Consider the following 24,715-nt stretch of genomic DNA (forward strand, 5'->3'; position numbering starts at 1 on the left):
AATGAAAACATTATATTTCATTATAATATGAATGAAAATTCAGATTATTTTCAAAATATAAAAGAAAATTCATATTATTTTCATAATATGAAAATATGATTTTCCCATTATCAGCCATTTTCCTGAATTAATTATAAACCATCAAGAAAGAAGTAAGGACAGATTGAAGAAAAGGCAGGGAAAGGTCTCAGCACTAGAAGCAGCCCTTGAGCTCAGCATTGTAAACGGTGTACAGCTTTACAAACTCTAAAACAGAGCCTCTCTATTGTTCTCCCTTTTTCCTTCTGATAATCTTTAGAATTATCAACTACTGTAAGGAAGTCCAGGTTGTAAAATTTTACAGCTGAAATGGACCTGCAAGATCACGATCTTTAAACCTTCACCCAGATCTAGAGTCATATCTACCAAAATAACAACTTGTAAACAGAGAAAATATTGTTAATTAGAGAAATATGGTAATTAAATGGATATTATAGGGTATCTGGTTTCCTGGTTAAAACAAGTTGTCACTTTCGTTTATTTTCAATTTTACAAATATTTTATGTTTTAAAGTTTCTCCATATATTTCAATAAATGATGTGTCTTGATCCTGTTTCTACCCTCCTTGCAATTCAATATACTGGACTCTTCTTTAGCTCAAGGTCTTTATTTACATCAGTTAAAAGAATTCTGTTACCCTACAAAATTGCAGACACTTCCAATTCCAAGACTAATGTATTAAAATTAATTCAGGTTTCCTACAATCACCTTGCTTGCATGATCAACAAAGAAGGCAGAATTCAAAATTATATTACTCTAAGTATTACTTTAATGCTTTATTCACATTCTTGAACCTCTGACATAATTCAATTCACATTTACTGAGAAGTTATGATATATCTGATTTTGTACCAGACTCTAAGCTTCTATGGGCATCTTTGTATCTTTAGCACATAGAACAATATTTAGATGTACTCAAAATAAGCTTTCAGAATAAGTATAGAATAAATGCATACATAGGTCTTGCTTTCCAGGAGCTTAGACTCTAGTGGAAAAGATGGGTTTTAGCCCAGTGAAACCCATTTCAGACTTCTTACCTACTGGCCTGGAAGATGCCACTTTATTATTATTTGTGTTTTAAACCTTAGTTTGTGGTAATTGAATACAGACACAGGAGATTGACTCAAGGTCACAGAATTGTTTTCAGCTGTGAAAAGGTTTCACTGGGGTGGTGTTCCAAGGGAAAGGAACAGCCAGGGCTCCACGGAGGAAAACAGGTGATGTTAGTTAAATCCTTGCTCCTTATAAAGTATGGTCCCTTTTGAGCAGTGCTGATGGAAAAACTGGCTCTTTCTTGGAAATGTAAAATGTCAGGCACACAAGTTAGACCTATTGAACCAGAGTCAGCATTTTAACAAGATCCCCGGGTGACTTGTATCATATTAGAGTTTGATGAGCACTAGGTCAAACATGTAGAAATCTTTGATTCTTCTTTTCTGACACACAAGTTTGCTGAGAAAAACAATTAAACATAATCATAAGAAGAATGCTATATTGCTTTTGTTACACTGTTTAAAAAAAAATTCTACTGCTTTTAAATAATTAAGAAGGCCCTTCAATAAAATCCAGTTACTCCCATGGACAAAGAATTTTCCTTTTTGGAAAATATCCATGAGTTGAAAGATTACAAATATAAACATTTTATACCTTTAAATAAATATTCAAATCCCTGGAATAATAATCAAAGAGCCATGTTGTAGAGGACAAAATGATTTCATTCACATAATATATTTTCTTTAATTACTTTAATATAAAAGACAGAAATGTTTCATGTTTCACATAACATTAAAAAAAAGTTGTAAAACCCTATAATAAGTATAAATGAAAATAAATTTATTGAATGGCAGTAATCACTACAAAATTAATACTACCAAATTATTACTGAAACCTTTTGCATTAACAGTAATTGGATGTTATGTGGAGAAAATATCAAACAAGAAGATGGATGTTTTAAAACTACATTTTATCCAGTCTTTATCTTTTTGCTAAATCTAGTGCATATTAGAAGATATATTCAGGACGGTTATAAAGCTATTCAGCTAAAGTAACACTTCAAAGATCTTAAAAGAGCCCTCTACAAATGACATGACATTGCCATCATTCCATCTGTTTACAAAATCAAAAATACAAGTAATAACCCAATGAGTCCTTCTAGGTAAAAGATTCAATTTAAAAAAGAGAACATTAACAGAGAATTAGTGATGGTGAGCAGAACAAGAAAATCAACAAAATTAAGAAAGGTATATAATTATCCAACATGACTTCGTCTGGTTAAACCAATGCAACTTAATAAATAACTTGACTGCATTGTGAGTGAAAAGGGTAACAAGATCCAGGGTCCTGTTTTCAAATTCTCATATAATAATCCTACTTCAATCAACCTGTAAAGTAAAAGCACTGTTAAAATCCATATTAACATCATAACATACATCTTACAATGATACAAAAGTCAAACCGCTACTGGGAGATTCCTGTCTTTGTGACAGTATAGGAAAACTTCACAAGAGTGTGCACTTTTGAAAATATGATCAGTGTATACGGTATAGACAAAACAGGCACCTCCATTATAACATTTTTTTAATAAATAAAAGCACATTAACATAAAAAGAAGTTAAGCAGCACCTGAAGCCTTTGACATGTGTAACTAAATGCTGGTACCCAAACGGTCTAACTGGTTAAGTTTTACTAAGAGGCGCAAAAAAGGAGCCAATTTTTGACTTAACATTTTAATTCTACGAGAGACAAGAGCTTGTCTGGGCTTACAGTCCTGTCATCTGACAGTGAGTAGCATACCAGTCCTCCACATGTCTTATACTTTGGAAAGCAGACCCGACTCTGGGGCACTCGCCTTAATTAGATTCTGAATTTCCTTGAATTTTGGATGGTCTTTATCAGCCACCAGCTGTAGCAGAACAGCCTCACTTGTAGTCACAATGATACCGGTTCGAGCAAGACGCTTAAGGGAAAAAAAAAAAAAGATAAACACAAATCAAGAAATAAGCATGAGAATGAACACCATATTAAAACAGCAAAAAGCACAGTGAGACATGCTAGTGTTGTCTATCAAAACCACGGCGCTCAGCCATACATCAAATTCAGTGATGAGGAGAGAGTTCAAACCAGCCATACCAGAAACCCATGAGGATGATTCTCAATATTATTAATATTAGTCCCAACTACTAACATTATAAGGAAAAGAAAAAAGGTAGCCAATATAATGACTCAGATGTGCCAGAGACAGAAGGGATCAAGGCTAAGGACTGTAAAACAATGTTTCTTAAATTATTTTTCCCTCTCTCCAAATATCTGACATAAAACTGTATCAGTTCAGTTCAGTTCAGTCGCTCAGTCATGTCTGACTCTTTGCGACCCCATGAACTGCAGCACACCAGGCCTCCCTGTCCATCACCAACTCCAGGAGTTCACTCAAACTCACGTCCATCGAGTCAGTGATGCCATCCAGCCATCTCATCCTCTGTCGTCCCCTTCTCCTCCTGCCCCCAATCCCTCCCAGCATCAGAGTCTTTTCCAATGACTCAACTCTTTGCATGAGGTGGCCAAAGTACTAGAGTTTCAGCTTTAGCATCAGTCCTTCCAAAGAACACCCAGGACTGATCTCCTTTAGAATGGACTGGTTGATTCTCCTTGCAGTCCAAGGGACTCTCAAGAGTCTTCTCCAACACCACAGTTCAAAAGCATCAATTCTTTGGTGCTCAGCTTTCTTCACAGTCCAACTCTCGCATCCATACATGACTACTGGAAAAACCATAGCCTTGACTAGATGGACCTTTGTTGGCAAAGGAATGTCTCTGCTTTTGAATATGCTATCTAGGTTGGTCATAACTTTCCTTCCAAGGAGTAAGCGTCTTTAATTTCATGGCTGCAATTACTGGTATACCCTATGTTAAACTGTATACCTACTTATGGAGAAGGCAATGGCACCCCACTCCAGTACTCTTGCCTGGAAAATCCCATGGACGGAGGAGCCTAGAAGGCTGCAGTCCATGGGGTCGCTAAGGGTTGGACACAGCTGAGTGACTTCACTTTCACTTTTCACTTTCATGCATTGGAGAAGGAAATGGCAACCCACTCCAGTGTTTTTGCCTGGAGAATCCCAGGGACGAGGGAGCCTGGTGGGCTGCTGTCTATGGGGTCACACAGAGTCGGACACGACTGAAGTGACTTAGCAGCATACCTACTTATATACCATAAGTAAAACACCGGTGGCAGAAAAGCCTCATGTGAGGTTAAGGAACATTCCCCCTGAATGATAACAGAACCACCACCCTTGCCACTATCATAAGCTTTTTAGAATCACAAACAAGAGTATAAAATTTAAGTTTGTACAGAGTTTCACTGACACGTCAAAGAACATCCTTGCTACACTGTCTCAGTGGAATCATAATAAAGAGCTAAGGACAGACATCTTAAGGAGGGGACAAACAGAGTACGCAGGAGGGATGAAGAGGGAAAAGGGAAGGAAGGCAAAGAAGAGAAAGCATAGAAAAGAGTGAGAGCGGGGATAGGAAGAGAATTCTAGGGTAGAGACCCATTTTCTGGATATATTTCTCAGAAACCCTAGGGGAAAAAGGAGACAAACTGTCATCCCATGAAACACCCACTGTTAAGAGCGGTAGAAGATGAGGTGTTTAGACACAATTCCTAAGAAAGTTAGGAAAAAACATGTGAATCAGTGTCGTATCATAATGGGCATCACTTGAATAAACAGGACATCTCAATGGAGCCAAAGTAAAGCCTTCAAATGGCTGTAGATCCATAGGCCCAACCTTCTCACTGGCACCCTCTTCCTTTTTATCCCCAAGGACGGAGAAGGGAGTATAAGCCATAGCCTACTTATCAGATAGCAAGTTCAGGCCTCAACCACCAGGAAAGAGGAGTGTGAGGAGCAGCTGATCACAAGTCTTGAGAAATGAAAAAAACAGCAGAGTCACAGAGGAAAGAAGAAGAAATAAGCAAGGCTGCCAGTGTCCTTTGCTGCTGTTGCTGCTACTAAGTCGCTTCACTTGTGTCCGACTCTGTGCAACCCCACAGATGGCAGCCCACCAGGCTCCCCCATCCCTGGGATTCTCTAGGCAAGAACACTGGAGTGGGTTGCCATTTCCTTCTCCAATGCATGAAAGTGAAAAGTCAAAGTGAAATCGCTCAGTCGTGTCCGACTCCTAGCGACCCCATGAACTGCAGCCCACCAGGCTCCCCCATCCCTGGGATTCTCTAGGCAAGAACACTGGAGTGGGTTGCCATTTCCTTCTCCACCAGTGTCCTTTATGTTGGAACAAATACCAGATGATGAGTTGTCTCCGAGCTTTTTAAAGACTTCTGGAGACTAATTTCCTCCTCCTTGCTTTTCAGTAAACTTCTGACTGTCAAGTCAAAACCCTTAGAAATCTAAAAGGACTGTGTGGTTGCTTCAGACAGGAGGGTGGGCAATAAATATAAGATGAGCTGTGTCTCAGGGCCCTGAACGGCAAGTCACCTAAACCCAGCTCTCTCCCTGGCTGGCCTGCCTTCCTTACTGTTCTGTTGAATCAGTGGCCTTTCAATGAGTCAGCCTGAATCTGAATCATACTTTCAGTGTCTGTGGAACTGCTTTCTATATTCCAAAGTGCTAACGAAGGTCATTTCTCAGTAATCTTTCTAGTTCTTTCATGAGTCAGGAAGATCAGAAAAGTGTTCCCAGGTCTGAGGAAGAAATGCAATGACCCAGCAAAGACACAGCTTCTCACAGTGCTCTGCTGACCAGAACTGGGTCCAACCTAAGCCAACAGCTCTCAGGAATGCTAAGAGACCAAGGCAGGGGCAAGTTGGAAAGCAAGAGGCACACACACGGAAACATTTCAGTAAACAGAAACCTACATAAAATTACTTAACTTCAACAATAAAGTATGGCCAATATTGAGCATATTCAAAAGTAATCAAGCCACGGGATTTCCCTGGAGGTCTCGTGGTTACGACTATGCCTCCACTGCTGGGGGCACAAGTTTCACTGCCTCGAGGTGTGGTCAAAAAAAAAAAAAAACAAACAACAACCAAAAATAATAATCAAGCCGAGAACCTGTGTTAGGGGAAGGCGTGGCTCATGCCTTTGCTAAGAATGCTAAGATCAGGCTAATACATTTTGCCATGGTGCCCGCCCAGCACCAACTGGAAACGGTGCCTGAGCAGAAAGAGAACAGGGCACTCGATCCAGACACAGGCAGGCTGCCACTCACCACCTTGAGCTGTGAGGACACCTAGGACACTGGCCCCAAACTCACTACATCTCCTGGCTTAAAAGAGGGACAATTAAAACTCCAGCTGTTTAACGCAAATGGATACTTCGCTTAACAGACTTCCAGAGTTCCTCCTTTAGACTTACAAACTCAGTCCAACTAGGCCAAAGGAAAAGAAAGGTTACTCTGACCCACAAACCTAAAAATACATGACAGCCTCCTAGAGGGCAGAGGAGGGAAAAAAAAAAAGACTAAACCCATTAAAATCCCAAGCAACACTTAACAACTTCCCAGAAGTACAAGGACATCAAGCTCAAGACAGGGTTTTATCCCATCTTCTCCCACATTTACCCAGCAACTGTAAGTTGAAAGAAAAACGCCTGACAGATGGTAGGAGCTCAAAACATTCTGAGGAGTAGAACACACACCACAGATCCCAGCAGAGAAATTTTAATAACGGTGACGATAAATCTTACTAGTTTAACGATCTGAACAGGCAGGGTGGGGAGTCTCAGGAATGATCTTGAGTAGTTGTGTTTCTCATGGGAAAGAGAAGAAGGGGAGCGGACCAGATCGCTGTTTCACTTTCATAGTCACAGAAGAAAACAGGAAACTGAGCATTTCTTCCAAGGACTGAGGGACTAACTAAAACACCTCCATAGAAACTTCAGACTGAGAGGAAAGGTCTGAAATGTGGAACATCTTCCCTCATCACCTCTCGACCTGCTTCTCTCCCCTCCAACCTCAGCACTGCAACCCCAAGCAATGCTGGCTGTTCCGTGCAAGCTCAGTCACTTCAGTCATGTTGCGATCCTATGGACTGTAGCCCACCAGGCCTCTCTGTCCATGGGATTCTCCCGGCAAGAATACTGGAGTGGGTTGCCATGCCCTCCTCGAGGGGATCTTCCCGACCTAGGAACCGAACCTACGCCTCCTATGTCTTCGGCATTGCAGGCAGAAATCCACCCCAGCCCGTATTTTTTCCTTCCCTCCTCACAACTTCTCAAGACTAGTCCCTTGTGGGTCTTGGAAGCTGATACATGCTTATATATTTCTGACTGGAAGGAGCTCATGAAGAAAAGAATAAGAGCTACAGTAAAAATAAAAGCAACAGCTAACACTTGAGTGTTTATTGTGACAGACACGAAGTACTACCAATACATTATTTCATTTAATCCTTACAAAAATCCTCCCACGTAATGACTATTACTATTTCTATTTCACTGCTGACAAAAAAAAATTAATCAGTTGATCTAAAAAAGGAATGGAAAATTTTACTCAAGTCAAGATGATGATCATAACCTGGGAACAGCCCCTCAGAAAACTCTGAGAACAGTTTCGCCCATCAGAAATCAAAGCACAGTTATGTAAGTTTTTTGAGACAGAGGGCTACACACGAAATGATAAGTTATTGACAGTTTATAGAATCCAGATCCAAGCGCCACTGTGGCGGGTCACATGACCCTTGAGACAGTCAAGAAGGAGTATTATCTTTTAAGGAGCTGTCTACTCTTTACAGGTGAACAGGTATTTCTTCTCAAGATGTGCTTGAGGCATAATGTGCGTACAGAGTAGGGCGGAAAGAGGAAACCAAAGGGCAAAGAGAACTTTTTCAAGTTTAAATTTTTCTATTTTGCCATAAAAATATGAATTTTATTACATATCACTAACTTGAAACCTAAGGCAAAGATATTAGGTGATTGGTCCAAGGACACAAATTTACGAAATGCCAGAACCTGCATTCAAACCCATATTATCCCTCTACTGTTTGGACTCCTGATCAGTAAGATTACAGGCTACCTCTGAAAGAAGGAGGCTCAGGTATTAAAAGGCCAACTGTTTTATTCTGAGTCTTGGTAAAAGAATTGCCAGCAATAACAACTTTCTGTAATAAATGGCATAATAAAGACATGTCTGAAAAATGTAAATGAACACAGGACAAAAGTTCTTAAAATCTCTTTACAAGAAAGGAAAATTTCTGGTTTTATATGTTCTTAAGTTCTTTGCTTCCTTGGGAACACTTCAAGTTCTGTACCTCAGCATTACCATAAAGGTTATTCATGGAGGAAAACAACTGCTTGTTGAGGCAGGACGGATCAGATTACTAAGAAAATTTGAAAAGTGTTAGTTGATTAACTCTGACTGTAAGGAGAGCTTAAAGTTCTCTGCTGAGAGAGGAAGAAGCAATACCTAGCATCAAACTAACCAGAGAACCTAACAGTCCAAATGGACTTGAAAATCGTTGAATAAAATTAATAAAACCTCCCTGTTCAGGAATAAAAGAAGGGATGGCCAACCAGGCCTTTGAAAGCACTGCTGCTGCCAGCTACCCTGTCGGCTTCCACATCAGCCCTCCTCACTGACTTGACCCTTCGTCTTTCTTTCTTATTCTTATTTGCCGAACTCACCACCCTGGGGAACATTTTAGACTACGAGACATGACTGAGCAATCTACAGAGAATGTGGCTCATAGGTCAGCTTATGCATGAAACACTGGAGAGTCTCAAAAAAAAGAAAAAAAAATCTACATTTTCCATTCTCAATAAAACTAATTAGTTAAAAACTCAGCAATTCAAGTCCAGATTGACATGACTTTAAAATTATGATAGAATTAGAATTAAACAAAACAGACAGAGATCCACAATGTGAAGGATTTCAAAGGATTAATTGTGGGAGTTTGCTCTTCAATAGTCTCGGAATAGGAATTGCTTACGTAAGGCTACTGTTATGCAACGCTGATGAAAACCACTGACACGCCACTCAGAGAGCCATTAAACACTGTGTGTGAGTGACGCCCACAGTCAGTGACACGCCTATTCCCAGAAATCCAAGTCTGAGGAAATCTACACAAATCTCAGCTGAATCAGCCTGAGGCCCACGAGGCACTAGGTTTTGGATGGATCTTGATCAAGTTAAGCCTAGATGAGCTGCTTTTAATTTGCAAATCTTTAAATAGTTCTAGAATACCTCTTAGTTCCTGTGCAAAACTATAGTAAAGTTAGGACAGAAGATGTAAAGGAGTGTTTAGCATCACTAGAAATAAAAACAGAGCAGATGTGAAACAGGATATGATGGTGAGATCTTAGAGGCTGGTTGTGCACAGTGGAGGCCTTGGAAATCGGTGAGTCTGATTATTGTCAGACCAAGCTCAAAGTTAAGAGGTAAATTTTCATTGCTGTTACATGTTTAATATTCTCCAAATTTCTCTGAAAGCCTTGGGAAATGAACTATTTTAAAACAGGACAATTACCTCAAGGGCAAACATCCTGTCCATCATGCTTCTCGATGACGTGGCATCAGCAACAATGTGAACCTCGATACCTCGGCCAACGAGCTCCAGAGCTGTCTGCTGGATGCACACATGAGTCTAGATGGAAAGGAAAGACCCATATGTAACACTGTGGTAAACGACAAGTGTTTTACAAATGTGCAGCAATACAGTAGAGCCGAAAGAGCCCCACAGGCCTAATGACCCCATCCTACATCGAGTTTTGCCTTTGACCCACCAGTGATCTAGAGCACAAACAGCATCTCTGGCTTTGGTTTCCTCTTTGTAAAGTCAGGAACTGAATTACATCAATGGTCTTTGTACTGGGAACCTTGAACATATTCTTACAGCTCTGCAAGCAGTTTTTTTTTCTGATATTTTCATCTGTGTCTCATCTGGATGACCTTCATTCAGCTGACTACTACCGCTCGGTTTTGATGCCACTCGCAGTTGGGTTTATTTCTGTTTTCACACCAAATGCCTGACACAAAGAATGCGTCTGCAGTACTGTCGACTGAGATAATGGTGGGAAAACTGAGTTGTTACAAGGCACCCAGTAGTAACGGTAGGTCAAATTAAAAATAACTTATAGCTTAGACAAAAAATACCCAGTATACATCACCAGCAAATGCATTATACAGATACCATCTTTCTAAGTACAAACTTGTATAATTCATTGGCAGGGAATAAAGAGTAAAAACAGACTCCGACAATAAGTGGATTATATAAGCAATGAAAGCAGATTTTAATAATGCGACAAAGCTGACTTTATCTTCACATGACAAGAGAGCCACGGAAAATTATCGACTAACAAGTCATTAAAGTTAGCACTGGAGGACTGCTCAAAGATGATTTTGATTACACGTAAGAGCTAATAATGATAAACAAATAAGAAAAAGTATAAAAGTCAGCAACAAGATTTGGCATGACATATTTATACAAATAGGCTTCTTTTATTTTGTCAGTATTGAAGTCAAAATACAGAAATATTTAATATACATATAAAACTGAGGATACATCTTTCTACTATTAAAACCTACTATGAAACCTACTATCAAAACATCATGGGTGTCTTAAATTATTTGCATTTCATTGTTTTTATGGTTTTCATAATTTTATAATTTCAGCTCAAGAGGTTCTTACAAGCTATGAATAAATACTTATATTCTGCTTCTACATGTGAAAAAACCCCCAAAATCATTTTAATCAGCATTAAGAATCCATGAATATATTTTTTCCTTAAAATAAAAAAAAGTACATGATTCAAATGTGAAGGACAATGAGCTACATGACCTCTAAGGTTTTCTAGAACAAAACCATGACCAAGAGGAACTCCTATATAAGTAAACATATGGTCTTTGATGAAAGTGTGTTCTGAGTAGTGGTTCAAAGTAAAGGCCCAAAGATCAATCAACCTAGATTCAAATGCAACTCGGTCCTTTAACTAACTGTATGACCTTGAGCAAGACGCACAGCATCTGTGTTTAAGGTTCCCCATCTCTATAATATGAGGAGACCAAAAGTACTTAGATCAGAGGATTGTTCTGAGAGTTTAACAAATTAAAGGATAGAAGAGTGTCTGGACCAGTGACAGGCCAATAGTCAACATTTAATAAATGGTGGGGGTTATTTTCTATCAGTTGTTGCTGTTTAGTCACTAAGTCATGTCTGACTCTTTTTGGACCCCATGGACTGTAGCCGCAAGGCTCCTCTGTCCATGGGATTCTCCAGGCAAGTATACCGAAGTGGGTTGCCATTTCCTTCTCCAGGGGATTCCCGACCTAGGGACCAAACCCATGTCTCCTGCACTGGCAGGTGGGTTCTTTACCACTGAACCAACAGGGAAGCTCTTTTTACCTATACAGTATTCTATATACATGGAGAAGGAAATGGCAACCCACTCCAGTATTTCTGCCGGGAGAATCCCATGGACAAAGAGCCTGGTGGGCTACAGTCCATGGGGTTGCAAAGAGTTGGACAGGACTGAGTGACTAACAAACACACACTATTCTATACAAAATTACATTCTGGAAATAACAAGTTTTCTACAAATGATATTGTGTCCAAAACAGAACAAGTGGTACTTACTTCTACTCCAAACAACACAACACTCCTGACTCCAGGAATCTCTGCTAACGCTGCTTCCACTTCCGGCAATACCATTGAAAATTTGGTCTTTGGAAGTACCAGCTTTACACCTGTTAAATCAATTTCTTGAACAGTGCTTCCAAGACCTTTAGGGTACTGTTCTGTTACAATAACTGGAATTCCTAAAATCCGGGCCCCTTGTAACTGGGGGGGAAATAAAAAGCACAAAGATAAGTACCAATATACATACATTTGTGTATGAATGTATATCATGCTTCAGCAAACTGGAAAAAATAAACAAGTGAGCATACCAATCTCTGTCCCACACTAATAATATCTCCAAAATACTTGATGGCTGGTCTGAACCTTTCTTGCATATCACAGCAGAAAAACACAGTGCTTGAAGGTGTAAGATTTCCCAGGGTAGTGAGCTGAGGAAAAAAGAAAGAATGATTTAGCATTTGTTATACAGTGACCTTTATTTTCAGCTGGAGGTCAGTAAAGAGAGAAAAACATTCCTACTGTTTGACCCATTAGGTCAATTTTAACAACTATTGTTTAGAAGAAACGATATGAATAATAGGAAAAAAATTATCCCCAAAGATGTCCACTGAATTGCTTTTAATAGCGAAAATTTGAAATAAACCAAGAACTGACAATACAAAAAATGATTTCACAAAACATGTTTAGCCTATTAAAATAGCATATGCATATGTTTTCAAAAAATGCACACCTCTAAGAAGACATGCTTATAATCTAATGTTAATTTTAAAAAGCACACAGTTCAATAGTATTTCAAAACTCTAAACATATGAATAAAAAGAAGTAAATATATGAAAATATTGACAAGTGGTTACACAGTTAGGGATGCTGATAATATTTTTTCTTAATACCTTTCTTCTGTTTTTCAAATGCTATTTTAAAACATTTGCTAAATGTTATTTAAAAGTATGTATTACTTTTATAATAAAAAATAGTAAAAAAAAAAAACAAATTTGATGACAATATTGCTTACAAGTACAAAGAATAAAATTTAAAATAATCTGCAGCAGAGACTGTGGAACAAAAAATGAAAAAAAAAAAAAACCTAGAATTACTGCTACCATCAAGACAGAAATATTAAATCAGTATTCTCAATACCATCTTAAGAGTTCCAAAAAAAAAAGCAATGAAATGATGCCAACCACATCACCACCATCAAATGGAGAGACACAAACCTGACATCTCAATTCTTACACGTTTATCACAATCAAGAAAATCAATGAATCAAGGTGAAAATTGGGTATTAGGTTACCAAGCTTTATATTCATTGCTGTAGTTGGTCTACTACAATAACTTGGGCCCAACATGGATCTCCCAGAAAGTGAAAAATCACTGTTAAATACAAGAATTTAATCTGAGTGCTGAAAAACCCACTGTGCTTTTTTTCCCCACCTTCTCAAATTAGAGAAGCTCTGGAAAGCACGCAGTTTGATCCTGAATGAGGCCATGCCACTACTCTTGGTACCTCTTAAGGCTCCCCTCTAATGAACATAAACCACCAACAGATAATAATTATTTCTAATTTTCTAGAGAAACCTGAGTCCTGATTACAAAGGTGGTGGCTTCACCACCAGCCTGACTCTAGACCCTGCCTTAGTACCTCGGGACATGTATCACACTTAAGAAACAATTACTCCAAGAATTAAATGCATCGTTAAGAGGAATCTTTGATCCTTAGCAGTATGACTGCTCTAGTCAGTATGTACTTTATTTATCTGCATCCTGGTCTGAAGGACTCTGGCACCTTAATCTCCCTCTGGTATTAACTCTACAGATGTGTACTGATTAACCACATGCAGTCCAACACCATGTCCATGTGAGAATGGAAGTACCATCTGTAATTCTAAAACTACGTAGAGGGTTTTTCTACTCTGTCAATAAGGAATGTTTAAAATAAATATTCAAGCATTTTGAATTATATATGCTCATCTTTGGCTGCTTCTTTACTTAAATTTTTAATGCAAGTACCATGCTTCCATTTCAGTCATTATCAAAAGCAATGTATCTGATGACTATATAAGTACTCAGGGTACTAGGTTGAAAATCAACCACTATTTATGATCATGTATCTTAAATTCTCAGTAAATATTAAGTCTTGGCTCAAAATCCATATATATATATATATATATATATATATATAATTTTAGAAATTTGAACCAGGGGTCCCTAGTGAAAAATGATGTGTTGAAGGAACACTATGAAAAGCGGCTTAGCTGCAACTGCCCTGTTTAAAACAACTGCAATGCAACTCAGCAATCCTGCCTTTCTACAACATACGAAGACCAGCAAGCAGGCAAAATAAAACTCTGTGAAGTTGCCAGGGTATGCTGGATAGCCATGCACTAACACACTGAGAGCCTATGCTTACTTGGATCTCCAGCTCTCAGATCTTATCTCAGACTGTAAGGACTAACTCTGTATACATTCCTAACAAGTTTGGAAGGCTGGATTATAAATTAACATAAGGTTAGAAACAGCACATGTGAAAGTTTGCTGAAGATAGGCAAACGGATAGCAGCAAGGAGTAACAGCCGAGGAAGAAGAGAGTCAAAATACAGTAAATGCGGATCAAAACTCAACCAGTTGTCAGTCTAGACTCCAATGAAGGAGTAACAAGCTGTATGTTAAGTTATAAACTGAGACAAAATCATTGTCTTACAGTCATTAAGAAAATCAGTTACATAGTATTTCAGGTCTACCATATAAAATGGTCAAACTACTGAATATTGGGATGTTAAAGGAATAAAACCATACCTACTCAGAAATCCTAGATTATTCAGAGTTGTGGTCTCCCAGGGTTCCTGTTACCTGGGGCTTCCCAACACCTCATTACAGCTGTTCTGGGCAGGGGACCTCATCAGATATATGTCATATTAGAGGAGATTAGCAAAGGCGGCCCTGAAATCATTTCCAGCAGAGGAATCCATCATCTCTAAACTTTCAGTTAAAGAAAGAAGCCACAGAGACAGGGGGTGAGGGCAGAGATGACAGGTTATAATTTCGTGAAACAAAAATGCCTAGATATTCTCCTCTCCAGGAGTGGACACCCCTTGAATGTGGCCTGCACTGAGCAATTTGCTTCCTCATAATAGAGAATCGAGTGAGAGGGTAATTATGAATATGGTCTCAGCCAGGCCATCAAAGACTGAGGCAATCAGTGAAGTCACGGTGATGGTATTCAGCCTGGATATGTGATGAGAATGACCTTCATGATCTTTCTCTCAAAATCCCACAACCCTTTAAGCACTGAGAAAACAGCAGATAAACCCAAAGTGAGATCATTCGACCAAAATATCTAATCAGTACTCCTCAGAATTGTCAAGCTCATTAAAAACAACGAAGCTTTGAGAAACTGTCATAACCCAGAGGAGCCTAAGGAGATGTGGCAACTAAACATAACTAGTATCCTGGATTGGATCCTGGAGCAGAAAGAGGACATTAGGGAAAAGCCTGTGATATCTGACTAAAGTGTGGCACTCAGCGAATAGTAATGTACTAACGTTGGTTCTTTCAGAGAAGGCGATGGCACCCCACTCCAGTGCTCTTGCCTCGAAAATCCCATGGACGGAGGAGCCTGGAAGGCTGCAGTCCATGGGGTCGCTGAGGGTCGGACATGACTGAGCGACTTCACTTTCACTTTTCACTTTCATGCATTAGAGAAGGAAATGGCAACCCACTCCAGTGTTCTTGCCTGGAGAATCCCAGGGATGGGGGAGCCTGGTGGGCTGCCGTCTATGGGGTCGCACAGAGTCTGACACAACTGAAGCGACTTAGCAGCAGCGTTGGTTCTTCAGTTGTGACAAATATGCCACAGTGATGGAGATGTTGGCAAGAGGGGAAACTACGTCACATATGCAGGAGCTCTCTGTATTATCTTTGCAACTCTCCTTGTAAATCAACACTATTCTAAAAAATTTAGGTAAAAAAAATTAAATGGTCTCCCTATGTCCTAAGAGTAGCGAGAAGAGCCACTACTTTATGAATAATCTCCATACCATACAAGGGAGAAAAAGGAGGAGCTGAGGCTACCAAAAAAAGAAACAACTACTGAAAATCTCTAACTACATCCAATCAACCCCTTATCCACCCCGACTCCACAAAAATTTCAATAACTGTTAAATTACACACTGACTCTATAATCCAGGGACTTCATAATTTGGCTCAGAAACTCCTCTTTCACCAAAACCTTGTAGATAACTAAAAGTGCTGCTCATCATCAGACCTGTTGCAACTCCAAGAAAGCAAATTACAAGTGGACTTGACCAAATGCTGTCATAGGTAAACGTGTAGCAATTAAGAGATCAACACATATTCAGGAAGTCTGAAGAAATCACATATAAAAATGTTTACATACACACACCTTCATATATTTATCTATCTATATACATCACTATACACACATACATTAAAAATATGTATTTTAATGTGTTGAATACATATTTCAACACAAAAAGTTGATTACAATCAATGGCTTCCTCAAGCAATAGTTTAAGACAAATTCCAAGTATAAAATTTTTGCCCACTTTCTTAACTGTCATAGCTAGACTTTGACCTTAGATTTCATAGTCAAAAGACTCTTCATCCCCAAATTCCATGACTACCGTGATCATAACAGTGTTCACCCTGCTTCACATCCACATGTGACCTGACCCTTTTCTAACAACAGCTGCTACATCTGCAAGGATCTGCTCCTCCCTTGCTTGGTCCCCTGGTTTCTCGGGACAGGCACAAACATGATGGCTGGTCTTGTTCAGTGATATGTGGTGTGCCACTTCTGATCTCTCCATAAACGTAGTACATGGTGAGAGTTGTGTATTGAACTGTGTGCTCCGAAACTCAGATGCTGAATTCCTGACCTCCAGTACTGCACCCCAGTATTGCCTTATTTGGAAACAGTCACTGAAAACACAGTCAGTTAAGATGAGGTCACACTGGAGCAGCATCTGCGTGCGTGCTCAGTTGTGTCCCAACTCTTTGTGACCCCATGGATGGCAGCCCATCAGGTTCCTCTGTCCATGGAATTTCCCAGCCAAGAATATTAGAGTGGGTTGCCATTTCCTCCTCTAGGGGATCTTCCCAACTCAGGTGGATGCCTCATCCAACATGAGAGGCATCCTCATTAAGAAGGGAAATCTGAGCACAGAGAAGGCCATGTGAACATGAAGGCAGAGATCAGTGTGGCTTGTCTACAAGTGAAGCCATGCCAAAGATGGCCAACCTACCACCAAAAGCCAGGGGAGGCACGAAACATCTTCTCCCCCACAGTCCTCACAAGGACCCAAATCTGACCTAAAGCCTTTAGAACTGTGAGAAAATAAATTTTGGTTATATAAGCTACTCAGTCTGTAGTACTTTGTTACAGCAGCACCCGAGCAAGTGACTACAGTGCGTAAACTGTGTATCTTTAGAAATGATTGAAGTTTGAACTTGTGAATGTGGTGTTTTGAAAATTTTAGTCTATTAGAGCAACAATATAGGCACGATGTGCTTGGCAGAGGGGTCCAGAAGGGAATATGGGGTATCATTATTTCACTGAGAAGTGTTTCCAAGGAAACCTATCACAGGTACAGGAAGGCTTTGTTTCAATACTGACTCATAACAGAGGCCTGTGACACGACTCTCCCAGGCAATACAGGCCAGCCCACGGGCATCCGAATCTGAGTTCAGATGTCAACTTCACTAATTTCAATTGCAAATTATTAACATTTCTAAACAGCAGCTTCTTAATCTGGCTTCGCTGGTGGCTCTGAAAGTAACTATCTGCAATGTGGGAGACCCAAGTTTAATCCCTGGGTCGGGATGATCCCCTGGAGGAGGGCATGGCAACCCACTCCAGTATTCTTGCCTGGAGAATCCCATGGACAGAGGAGCCCGGTGGGTTACAGTCCATGGGGTCACAAGGAGTCAGACACAACTAAACACCTTCACTTCCATCTGTAACAAAGTAATAAAAATAGTTGCTACCTCACAGGGCTATGGAGAAGGCAATGGCGCCCCATTCCAGTGTTCTTGCCTGGAGAATCCCAGGGATGGAGGAGTCTGGTGCGCTGCAGTCCGTGGGGTCGCACAGTCGGACATGACTGAAGCAACTTAGCAGCAGCATAGGGCTATTTCAAAGACTAAATCAGTTTCATGTAAATCCATCAATAAAAGTATTAGGTTACTGTGCATCCCTCTTATAGGAAAAGTACACTGTGCTTTCAAGTTTAGCACATGTTAAAAACGGTTCTTCAATAATGAGGTTAAAATACCACTTACTACTAATATGATCCATTAAGAAACCAAGAAATATATAGAGAGAAACACTGATAACGTCTAACTTGTTAGCACAGTCTATAGAATTAAGAAATGGTTCATAAAGTAGATTTCCAAATGTTACCAAAAGACTTACAGTAACTATTGGTACATGATCTGCTTCTGGAAAAATAGGTTTGGAGCTTTTTAATTTAGACTGCAAGAGAATATTTATTTCACTCTTATTTTGCAACCTACTCACCTATTGTGAACACTAATGTGGCTGGCATTAAGATTACAACTCAAGCTTATCAGTTAAAAGTTTGAGCTTTCCAACTGCTCGCGGGAGGCCAGCCAACTCCACCCATTTTAGTGCTGAGGACAGGGGGGTTCTTTACATCATACCTGATGTTGGGGTGGCGGTGAAGCTGACCAGATCCCAGGAGCACAGTGACATCTGAATCTACACTGAATTCCCCCTGGCAAATTAAATGTAGAAAAAAACTCCCAAACACAGATCATAGCTTCCACTGGCACACAGTTTATTTATAGGTAGCCTTTCCGCTGCTGCTGCTGCTGCTAAGTCACTTCAGTCATGTCAGACTCTGTGCAACCCCATAGATGGCAGCCCACCAGGCTCCCCCATCCCTGGGATTCTCCAGGCAAGAACACTGGAGTGGGTTGCCATTTCCTTCTCCAATGCAAGAAAGTGAAAAGTGAAAGTGAAGTGGCTCAGTCGTGTTCAACTTCAAGCGACCCCATGGACTGCAGCCTACGTCCATGGGATTTTCCAGGCAAGAGTACCAGAGTGGGTTGCCATTGCCTTCTCCAAGGTAGCCTCTCATGTATCCACAAAGAGCAAAATGTGTAAAACGCTTTGGGCAGTAATTTGAAATGTTAAATTTTTTACAAGGCGAGTGGGTGGGCGAGAGACAATCCCTTAGGATTCAGCTGTTATCTCCAGAGCCCCTGACACTGTCAGCCTCCTGAGAAAAGCCCTGCCTACTTCTCTAACTCAAGAGTTCTGAGCATTGGTTTATCTACCTGCTCCTCCTACACACTCCACGGTTAAGGTTCTGAAATCCAAAGTCATCACCTTCCAACTAGCAAGCTCAAGGGAGACCCAAGTCCTTTCCAGTTTCTTTTCAAACCATGCCTTCTCTTCCTTCCCACCCTGAACTCTGGGGCACCTTCTAGCTATAAAATGTCCACACCTCTGTTTAAAAAAATCTTCATACTAATACACTTTCAAGAAAGTAAAACCTGGAGCAGAATCCCTTCCCAATTAAACACCTCAGAGAAGGTCAAAATAACCTTCCCAGGAAAGCCCTTATCTTCTGCCCACACAAAGCTGCCAGAGCCCTCCCTCCTACGTACTCAAAGCAAAATACTCTCAGTGGTGTCATTCTTAACCATGTCCATTTCTTCCTCTCTTCTACCTGGGTTCTGCCTTCCCTGGTGACAAGCTGGAAAAATACACTGATAGTGGTATGATATCAAATTTACATGAGCTTCCAGGGTTGAATTCTCCATTAGTTAAAACTTGGGAAATACCTTGTGAAAAATTAACACTTGTAAGTCATAAAAATGACCTAAATTCCCACTGTATAAGCCTCTCATTTATATTTCTTCCCCTTTGTCTCAAAATGCCTCAGACTTCAAGCATTTTGAGAAAGCTGAAGACACATAAAAAGTGCTTGAAACATGAGCTGTCTTTAGCTACCTGAGCTGTCAGCAGATACTCGGTCACTGTTACAGAATATTTCAGAAAGGAAGACACTAAAAAGTTATCATAGCCTAATACTGGCAATGGGGTCTTAAAGATGAATCTCCATAGAACCGCTAACCAACTATCAGTGCAGGCAGTGTGTTTTGCAGGGTCATTAGCAACAGTCAGTACAAGCCTGAAAGCAAACGTAGGCCCCTGTGGAAACTGAGAATACATTCTAGAATATACAGGATGTTAGCCAGAGCTGCAGAGGCTATAAGGCCTTCTCCAAAATCACAAATGGCATTATTTAAGCCATGGATGACAAGTGGCCAAGCACGCTCTTCCTCCCTGCCTCTGGTAGAAGGAGCCTGTTGTCCCTGAGGATGGTCTCCCTGACCACCTTGAGTCTTTCTGACTGACAGGCATCTGTTCCACAGAAGCAATAAATAGCATCAAAACAACTGATATTACAAGTCCAAGTTTGTGACTTGTTTCCCGTTCTGCTTGATATATTCATTAAGCATGAAAAGAGAACATGAATGCTGGGGCCAGCTGTAGGACCCTCTCATGCTTTATTTACCTTGGGACCTTGGGCAATTTCCTACATGCTCTGCTCTTTGGCAAAATGAAGGAGTAGGATTTTAGGTAAGGAGCATGAATTTGGTCTTACCCCTGTTTACATTCATTACGCCAGGCACATACAGCTGCCACTCAAATGCAGAATGAACTCTTAAGTTCTTGCCCAGCCATGAAATGTCCATGTCTTCAGGATTATACAGCTGGGCTCCAAAAAATATAGTAAAATGGTCATGAAAAGAAATATCTTCCATTTTCCTTCTGGGAGTATCCACACATATATACATACATGTGTGTGAGCATGTATACACACATACATATATCTCTCTCTTCATATGGAAGGGATAAACAGGTATCAGAATAAGCATATGGATATATATGGTATGAGTGTGCAACCCTCCACATTACCTATTTTTAAGCTTGGGGAGGCACCTGGCTGAAGAAGTCAAGCTACTGTGATTACTAAAATGAAATAATATAAAAATATTTTAAATACTTTAAAATATCTAAAGTATCATGTAACAGATGCTTAGGTATTCTTGGACTATTTGATGAAAAATAATTACATTTTCAAAAGGATGGGGCAGAGCAGTGCTACTATAATTATTATTTTAAACATTACCACAAAAACTTAAACTATTATTTTATCTCCAATACCAAGCAAAATATTTCAAAAGCCACATGTGTCCTGAATTACATAATGCCTTTTGAGAATGTACAAGACATCTCAGGTATATACATACATATTATTAATTTCTTTAGTTAAAAAGAGTTTTCAGACCCAGACTGAATTTTTCAAAAAAAAAAAAAAAAATCCTACTACTGGCGGAGGGGGAGGCCTTAAAGACTTGAGAAGGGCACCAGTCTGGCATCACATCTCTTAGGTAACAGCCCACCTTCCCTCCCAATCACTACAGGAAACACATCACAAAGTCAGCCTCCTCAGTAAAGCTCCAGATCTCTTCAGCTAGTATTTGGATTCTCGCCTTTATTAATGGGTTTGTCAAAGGTGCATCCAACTTCTTCGGTATTTTTGGCAGCATTAATCTAAACAGACTGACAAGGAAGGCTGCAGAAAGTGTCCGCCATGAACACTCCTGAAGACACAGAAATGGGGAGTAGTAAACCCCTATCAACCACAACTCCCAAGAGCAGGGCAAATTCTAGGGTATCAGACACCAGGTACCTGCCTCCGTTTTGGCTTATCAAGGGCTGACCATGTAATCTCACAGCCTTTGTCCTCTGATTAAAGTACCTGCTTTGGAAGTTTCTGGACTGGGTGCTGGAGTGATAGCAAACAAAATCAATTCCTCAGACAACTACAACTGAAAAGAAAACTAGAGGGCAGTCCTCAGAAATGACACCTGAATATTAAAGTGACTTCTAAACGTGAATCCCACATTTCAGTTTGGTTTTCCAAAGAAATGGCTTACCGGTCTCTCAATCAAAAAATTGTTGATGGTGTAGTACCTAAAATACACCTTTTATTCTTGCTTTGCAACAGTGTAAATCCTCGAGTGAATCCTCTGAGCAGAGCACAAAAAGAACCCAGGAGGCAGATCTGTGCAGTATAAGAACACGGCTTTTTAAAAATATTCAAAAGCTATAAAATAATCCTCAGGTATAACAACTTTTCCAGCTAGCACTACCAGGAAAGAATGGTCTGGCTAAAGTTGGGTATTTAAGAAGGTACTACAGCCTGATTCGAATGACTTTTTCAAGGCAGTCAAATGTATACGTGTAATCAACGGATTCAGTTGACAGTTACTATGAAGAGGCTAAACACGGTTATTTCACTTAGGGAAGGCTGAAGATCAAAGGAGCTGAAAGCTGGGGAAAAGGAGGGGTGAAAGGATAGGACTCCAGAAGTTTGTGTTTCCGCAAGTGGTGAACACAACTCCGGGAACAAACCCCAAGCCCGACACTCCGCACAACCTCTTTTCCCCGGTTCTGCATCACGCCAAAGGAAAACACAGCTACTCTGCACAGCCCTTGGGTTACGCAGGCGGCTGGGACTTGCTCCCAGCACACAAAGCGGATGCGGGAGGCTGAGGACCACACACGTGGGGGCGTTCGCGCGCGCCGCCTCTAGCTGGGAGGCCCACGCCCCATCCTTGGCGGAGGACAGCCGGTGACCGTCACCTTCGGACAGGCGCCGGGGCTGGGCCATTCACGAGGCTTGCGACACCGGCGCGGCCCTTCCCAGCCGGCGAGGCGCGCGGGGCCGGCCGCCGCGGGGCACCTGAGGAGCGCGGCGGGGACGGGGACGCACGGGGACCCGGAGCGGCGGGGCGCGCGGCCCTCCCGCGGGACCCACCTGGATCTGCAGCGGCACGAGGCGCACCTTGCAGCGCTCGCTCACCGCGAAGCCCTTGGGCAGGTCCACGTACTGGCCCCACTCCTCCGCGAAGAGCTGCACCACGAATTTGCGGTGCATGTCGATCTGGTCGCCGTACAGGCTGAGGAACTTCTGGATGAGGAGCTCGTAGCCCGCGCCGTGCGGCACGGTCGCGGGCCGCGCAAAGACCGAGAAGCAGAAAAGCACGGGGACCGTGCCCGACGGCGCCCCCGCGCCCGCGCCCGCGCCGCCGGGGAGCGCCGGGACCGCCGGCTCCGCCGCCGCCATGTTCCCCGAGCGTCTGCGAGCTCCGAGGCCGCGAGGCGCAGACACTGCCGGCCGCCGCGGCCCCGCCTCCCCGCGCCGCCCGCCGCCCGCTCGGGAAGGCGAGGGGGCGGGTCCTGGCGGCCGAGGCTCCCGCGCCCTCCTCCTCGCCCGGGCGGAGGGCGGACCCCGCGGAGGGCCGGGCTGTGGGAGCTGGGCGCCGGGCCAAGCGCCTGCGCCCGCCGCCGGGACCGCCCCCTCCAACCTCGGGCGGGCCGGGGATCCCGCACACCCTCGACCTTCCTGGGCTGCCGGGGCTCCAATCCTCAGAGGAGATCGGTGCCCCCGCCTTCCAGCCCGCTCCGCCCACCGTCGAGCGGTGTGCTCCGGCGTTTGGGGCTGTCCGGCGAGATCTGCTGGGGTGCGTTACCTGTCGGCCTTGTCGAAAGGCAGGCAGTCCTTGAAGACGGCGGTAGTGATATTAAAACCGGTAGGGCAGCTGATAGATGCCCTCAGGAGAGCGGTGGAAGTCAACGCTTCCTTAGGAGTCCCATCCAAGACGTAGAATTTCATGGTTTTTTTTTTTAACCCCATGAAACACAGTCTCTCCAGTCGTGGATTTGAGATCTTACCCCTCTCTATATCCCAACCCAATTTCCGGGAGAACTTGGATTGAGCATTGGCAAATATAAAGGGGTTTAAGAGTGAAAATCAGGATTTTTTTTTTTAATTCAAGCTGAGGATTTTGTTTTTAAGCAAGTAAAAACAATCCCCTTCAAATAATTTTTTTTACTTGTGAACACTTTAAGGCGCTATAATTAGCTGGAATTAGAAAAGTATACGTTACGAACCAAGTTTCCTTAAAGGTCAGGTTCTCGGAAGATAGGCTTATGAATCTAAATAAAATAAAATTTTAGATGTCAGAGGTTTCCTCCTCTTAGAAGGAAATAAGGAAGGTGCAGGGTTTCTAAGTTGGCACTGTTGACATTTGGAATGGATACTACTTTTCCGTGGGGGGCTATCTTGTGTGTTTGTATGATTTTAGCAGCATCTCTGACCTCTACCCACTAGATGCCAGCATCACCCTCCACTTCCCTCTCACACTTAATTTGATCTTGACAATCAAAAAAAATGTTTCCAGACATTGTTCAATATACTCCAGGAGATAAATTTGCCCCTAGTTCAGAGCCACTCCTTTAAAGTAATGACAGTACCATCCTTTGGCCTTTACTTCTCACTTGTATACAAGCTACTGAAAATAGTCTGTTTTCTGGCACCTCATCAAACTTGATTCCATTTAAAACTTGTCTGAATCCATCAGACCCCAAATGATATCTTTGCAGATATCACTTCACTGCAAGGTCTTCCGTGTGCAGAAGTGCAAATCTATGCTTGTAGAATGGTAGTTTAATTACCAAAAGGTACCTATTCTAGGTATTAGTCTGCTGCTAAGTCACTTCAGTCGTGTCTGACTCTGTGTGACCCCATAGACGGCAGCCCACCAGGCTTCCCCGCCCCTGGGATTCTCCAGGCAAGAACACTGGAGTGGGTTGCCATTTCCTTCTCCAATGCATGAAAGAGAAAAGTGAAAGGGAAGTCGCTCAGTCGTGTCTGACTCTTAGCGACCCCATGGACTGCAGCCTACCAGGCTCCTCCATCCATGGGATTTTCTAGACCAAGTACTGGAGTGGGGTGCCATCGCCTTCTCCAGGTATTAGTCTAGGGGGGACTAACTGTAAAAGAGTTCCTTCTCCTTACTAATGCCTCTGAGACAGAGCAGGTTAGAGAAGTTGATCTGAACCTCAGACCCCCTCAACAAGCACCTCTGTATCTAAACAATGTTTTCTGATGGTCTTCAGTCAACATACTTACTCCACTCTCAGATTTTTTAAGTAGGTTTCCAAAGAAACCAATTTCCATATCCAT

The 24,715-nt window shown here is 41.8% G+C and overlaps 1 protein-coding gene across 1 annotated transcript; it reads right to left on the reverse strand.

Moving 5' to 3' along the window:
* Positions 1-1,787: 1,787 nt before the first annotated feature.
* On the reverse strand, positions 1,788-22,813 carry ISOC1 (isochorismatase domain containing 1). Its single transcript, XM_068980379.1, has 5 exons — positions 22,505-22,813; positions 11,936-12,055; positions 11,625-11,828; positions 9,519-9,635; positions 1,788-2,994 (listed from the first exon to the last, which is right to left on the reverse strand). Exons 1-5 carry the CDS (start codon positions 22,811-22,813, stop codon positions 2,848-2,850), a joined length of 897 nt encoding a protein of 298 aa, XP_068836480.1. The 3' UTR covers positions 1,788-2,847.
* Positions 22,814-24,715: the final 1,902 nt, after the last annotated feature.

The sequence above is a fragment of the Capricornis sumatraensis genome, chromosome 9 (genome assembly GCF_032405125.1).
Source record: "Capricornis sumatraensis isolate serow.1 chromosome 9, serow.2, whole genome shotgun sequence".
Lineage (NCBI taxonomy): Eukaryota > Metazoa > Chordata > Mammalia > Artiodactyla > Bovidae > Capricornis > Capricornis sumatraensis.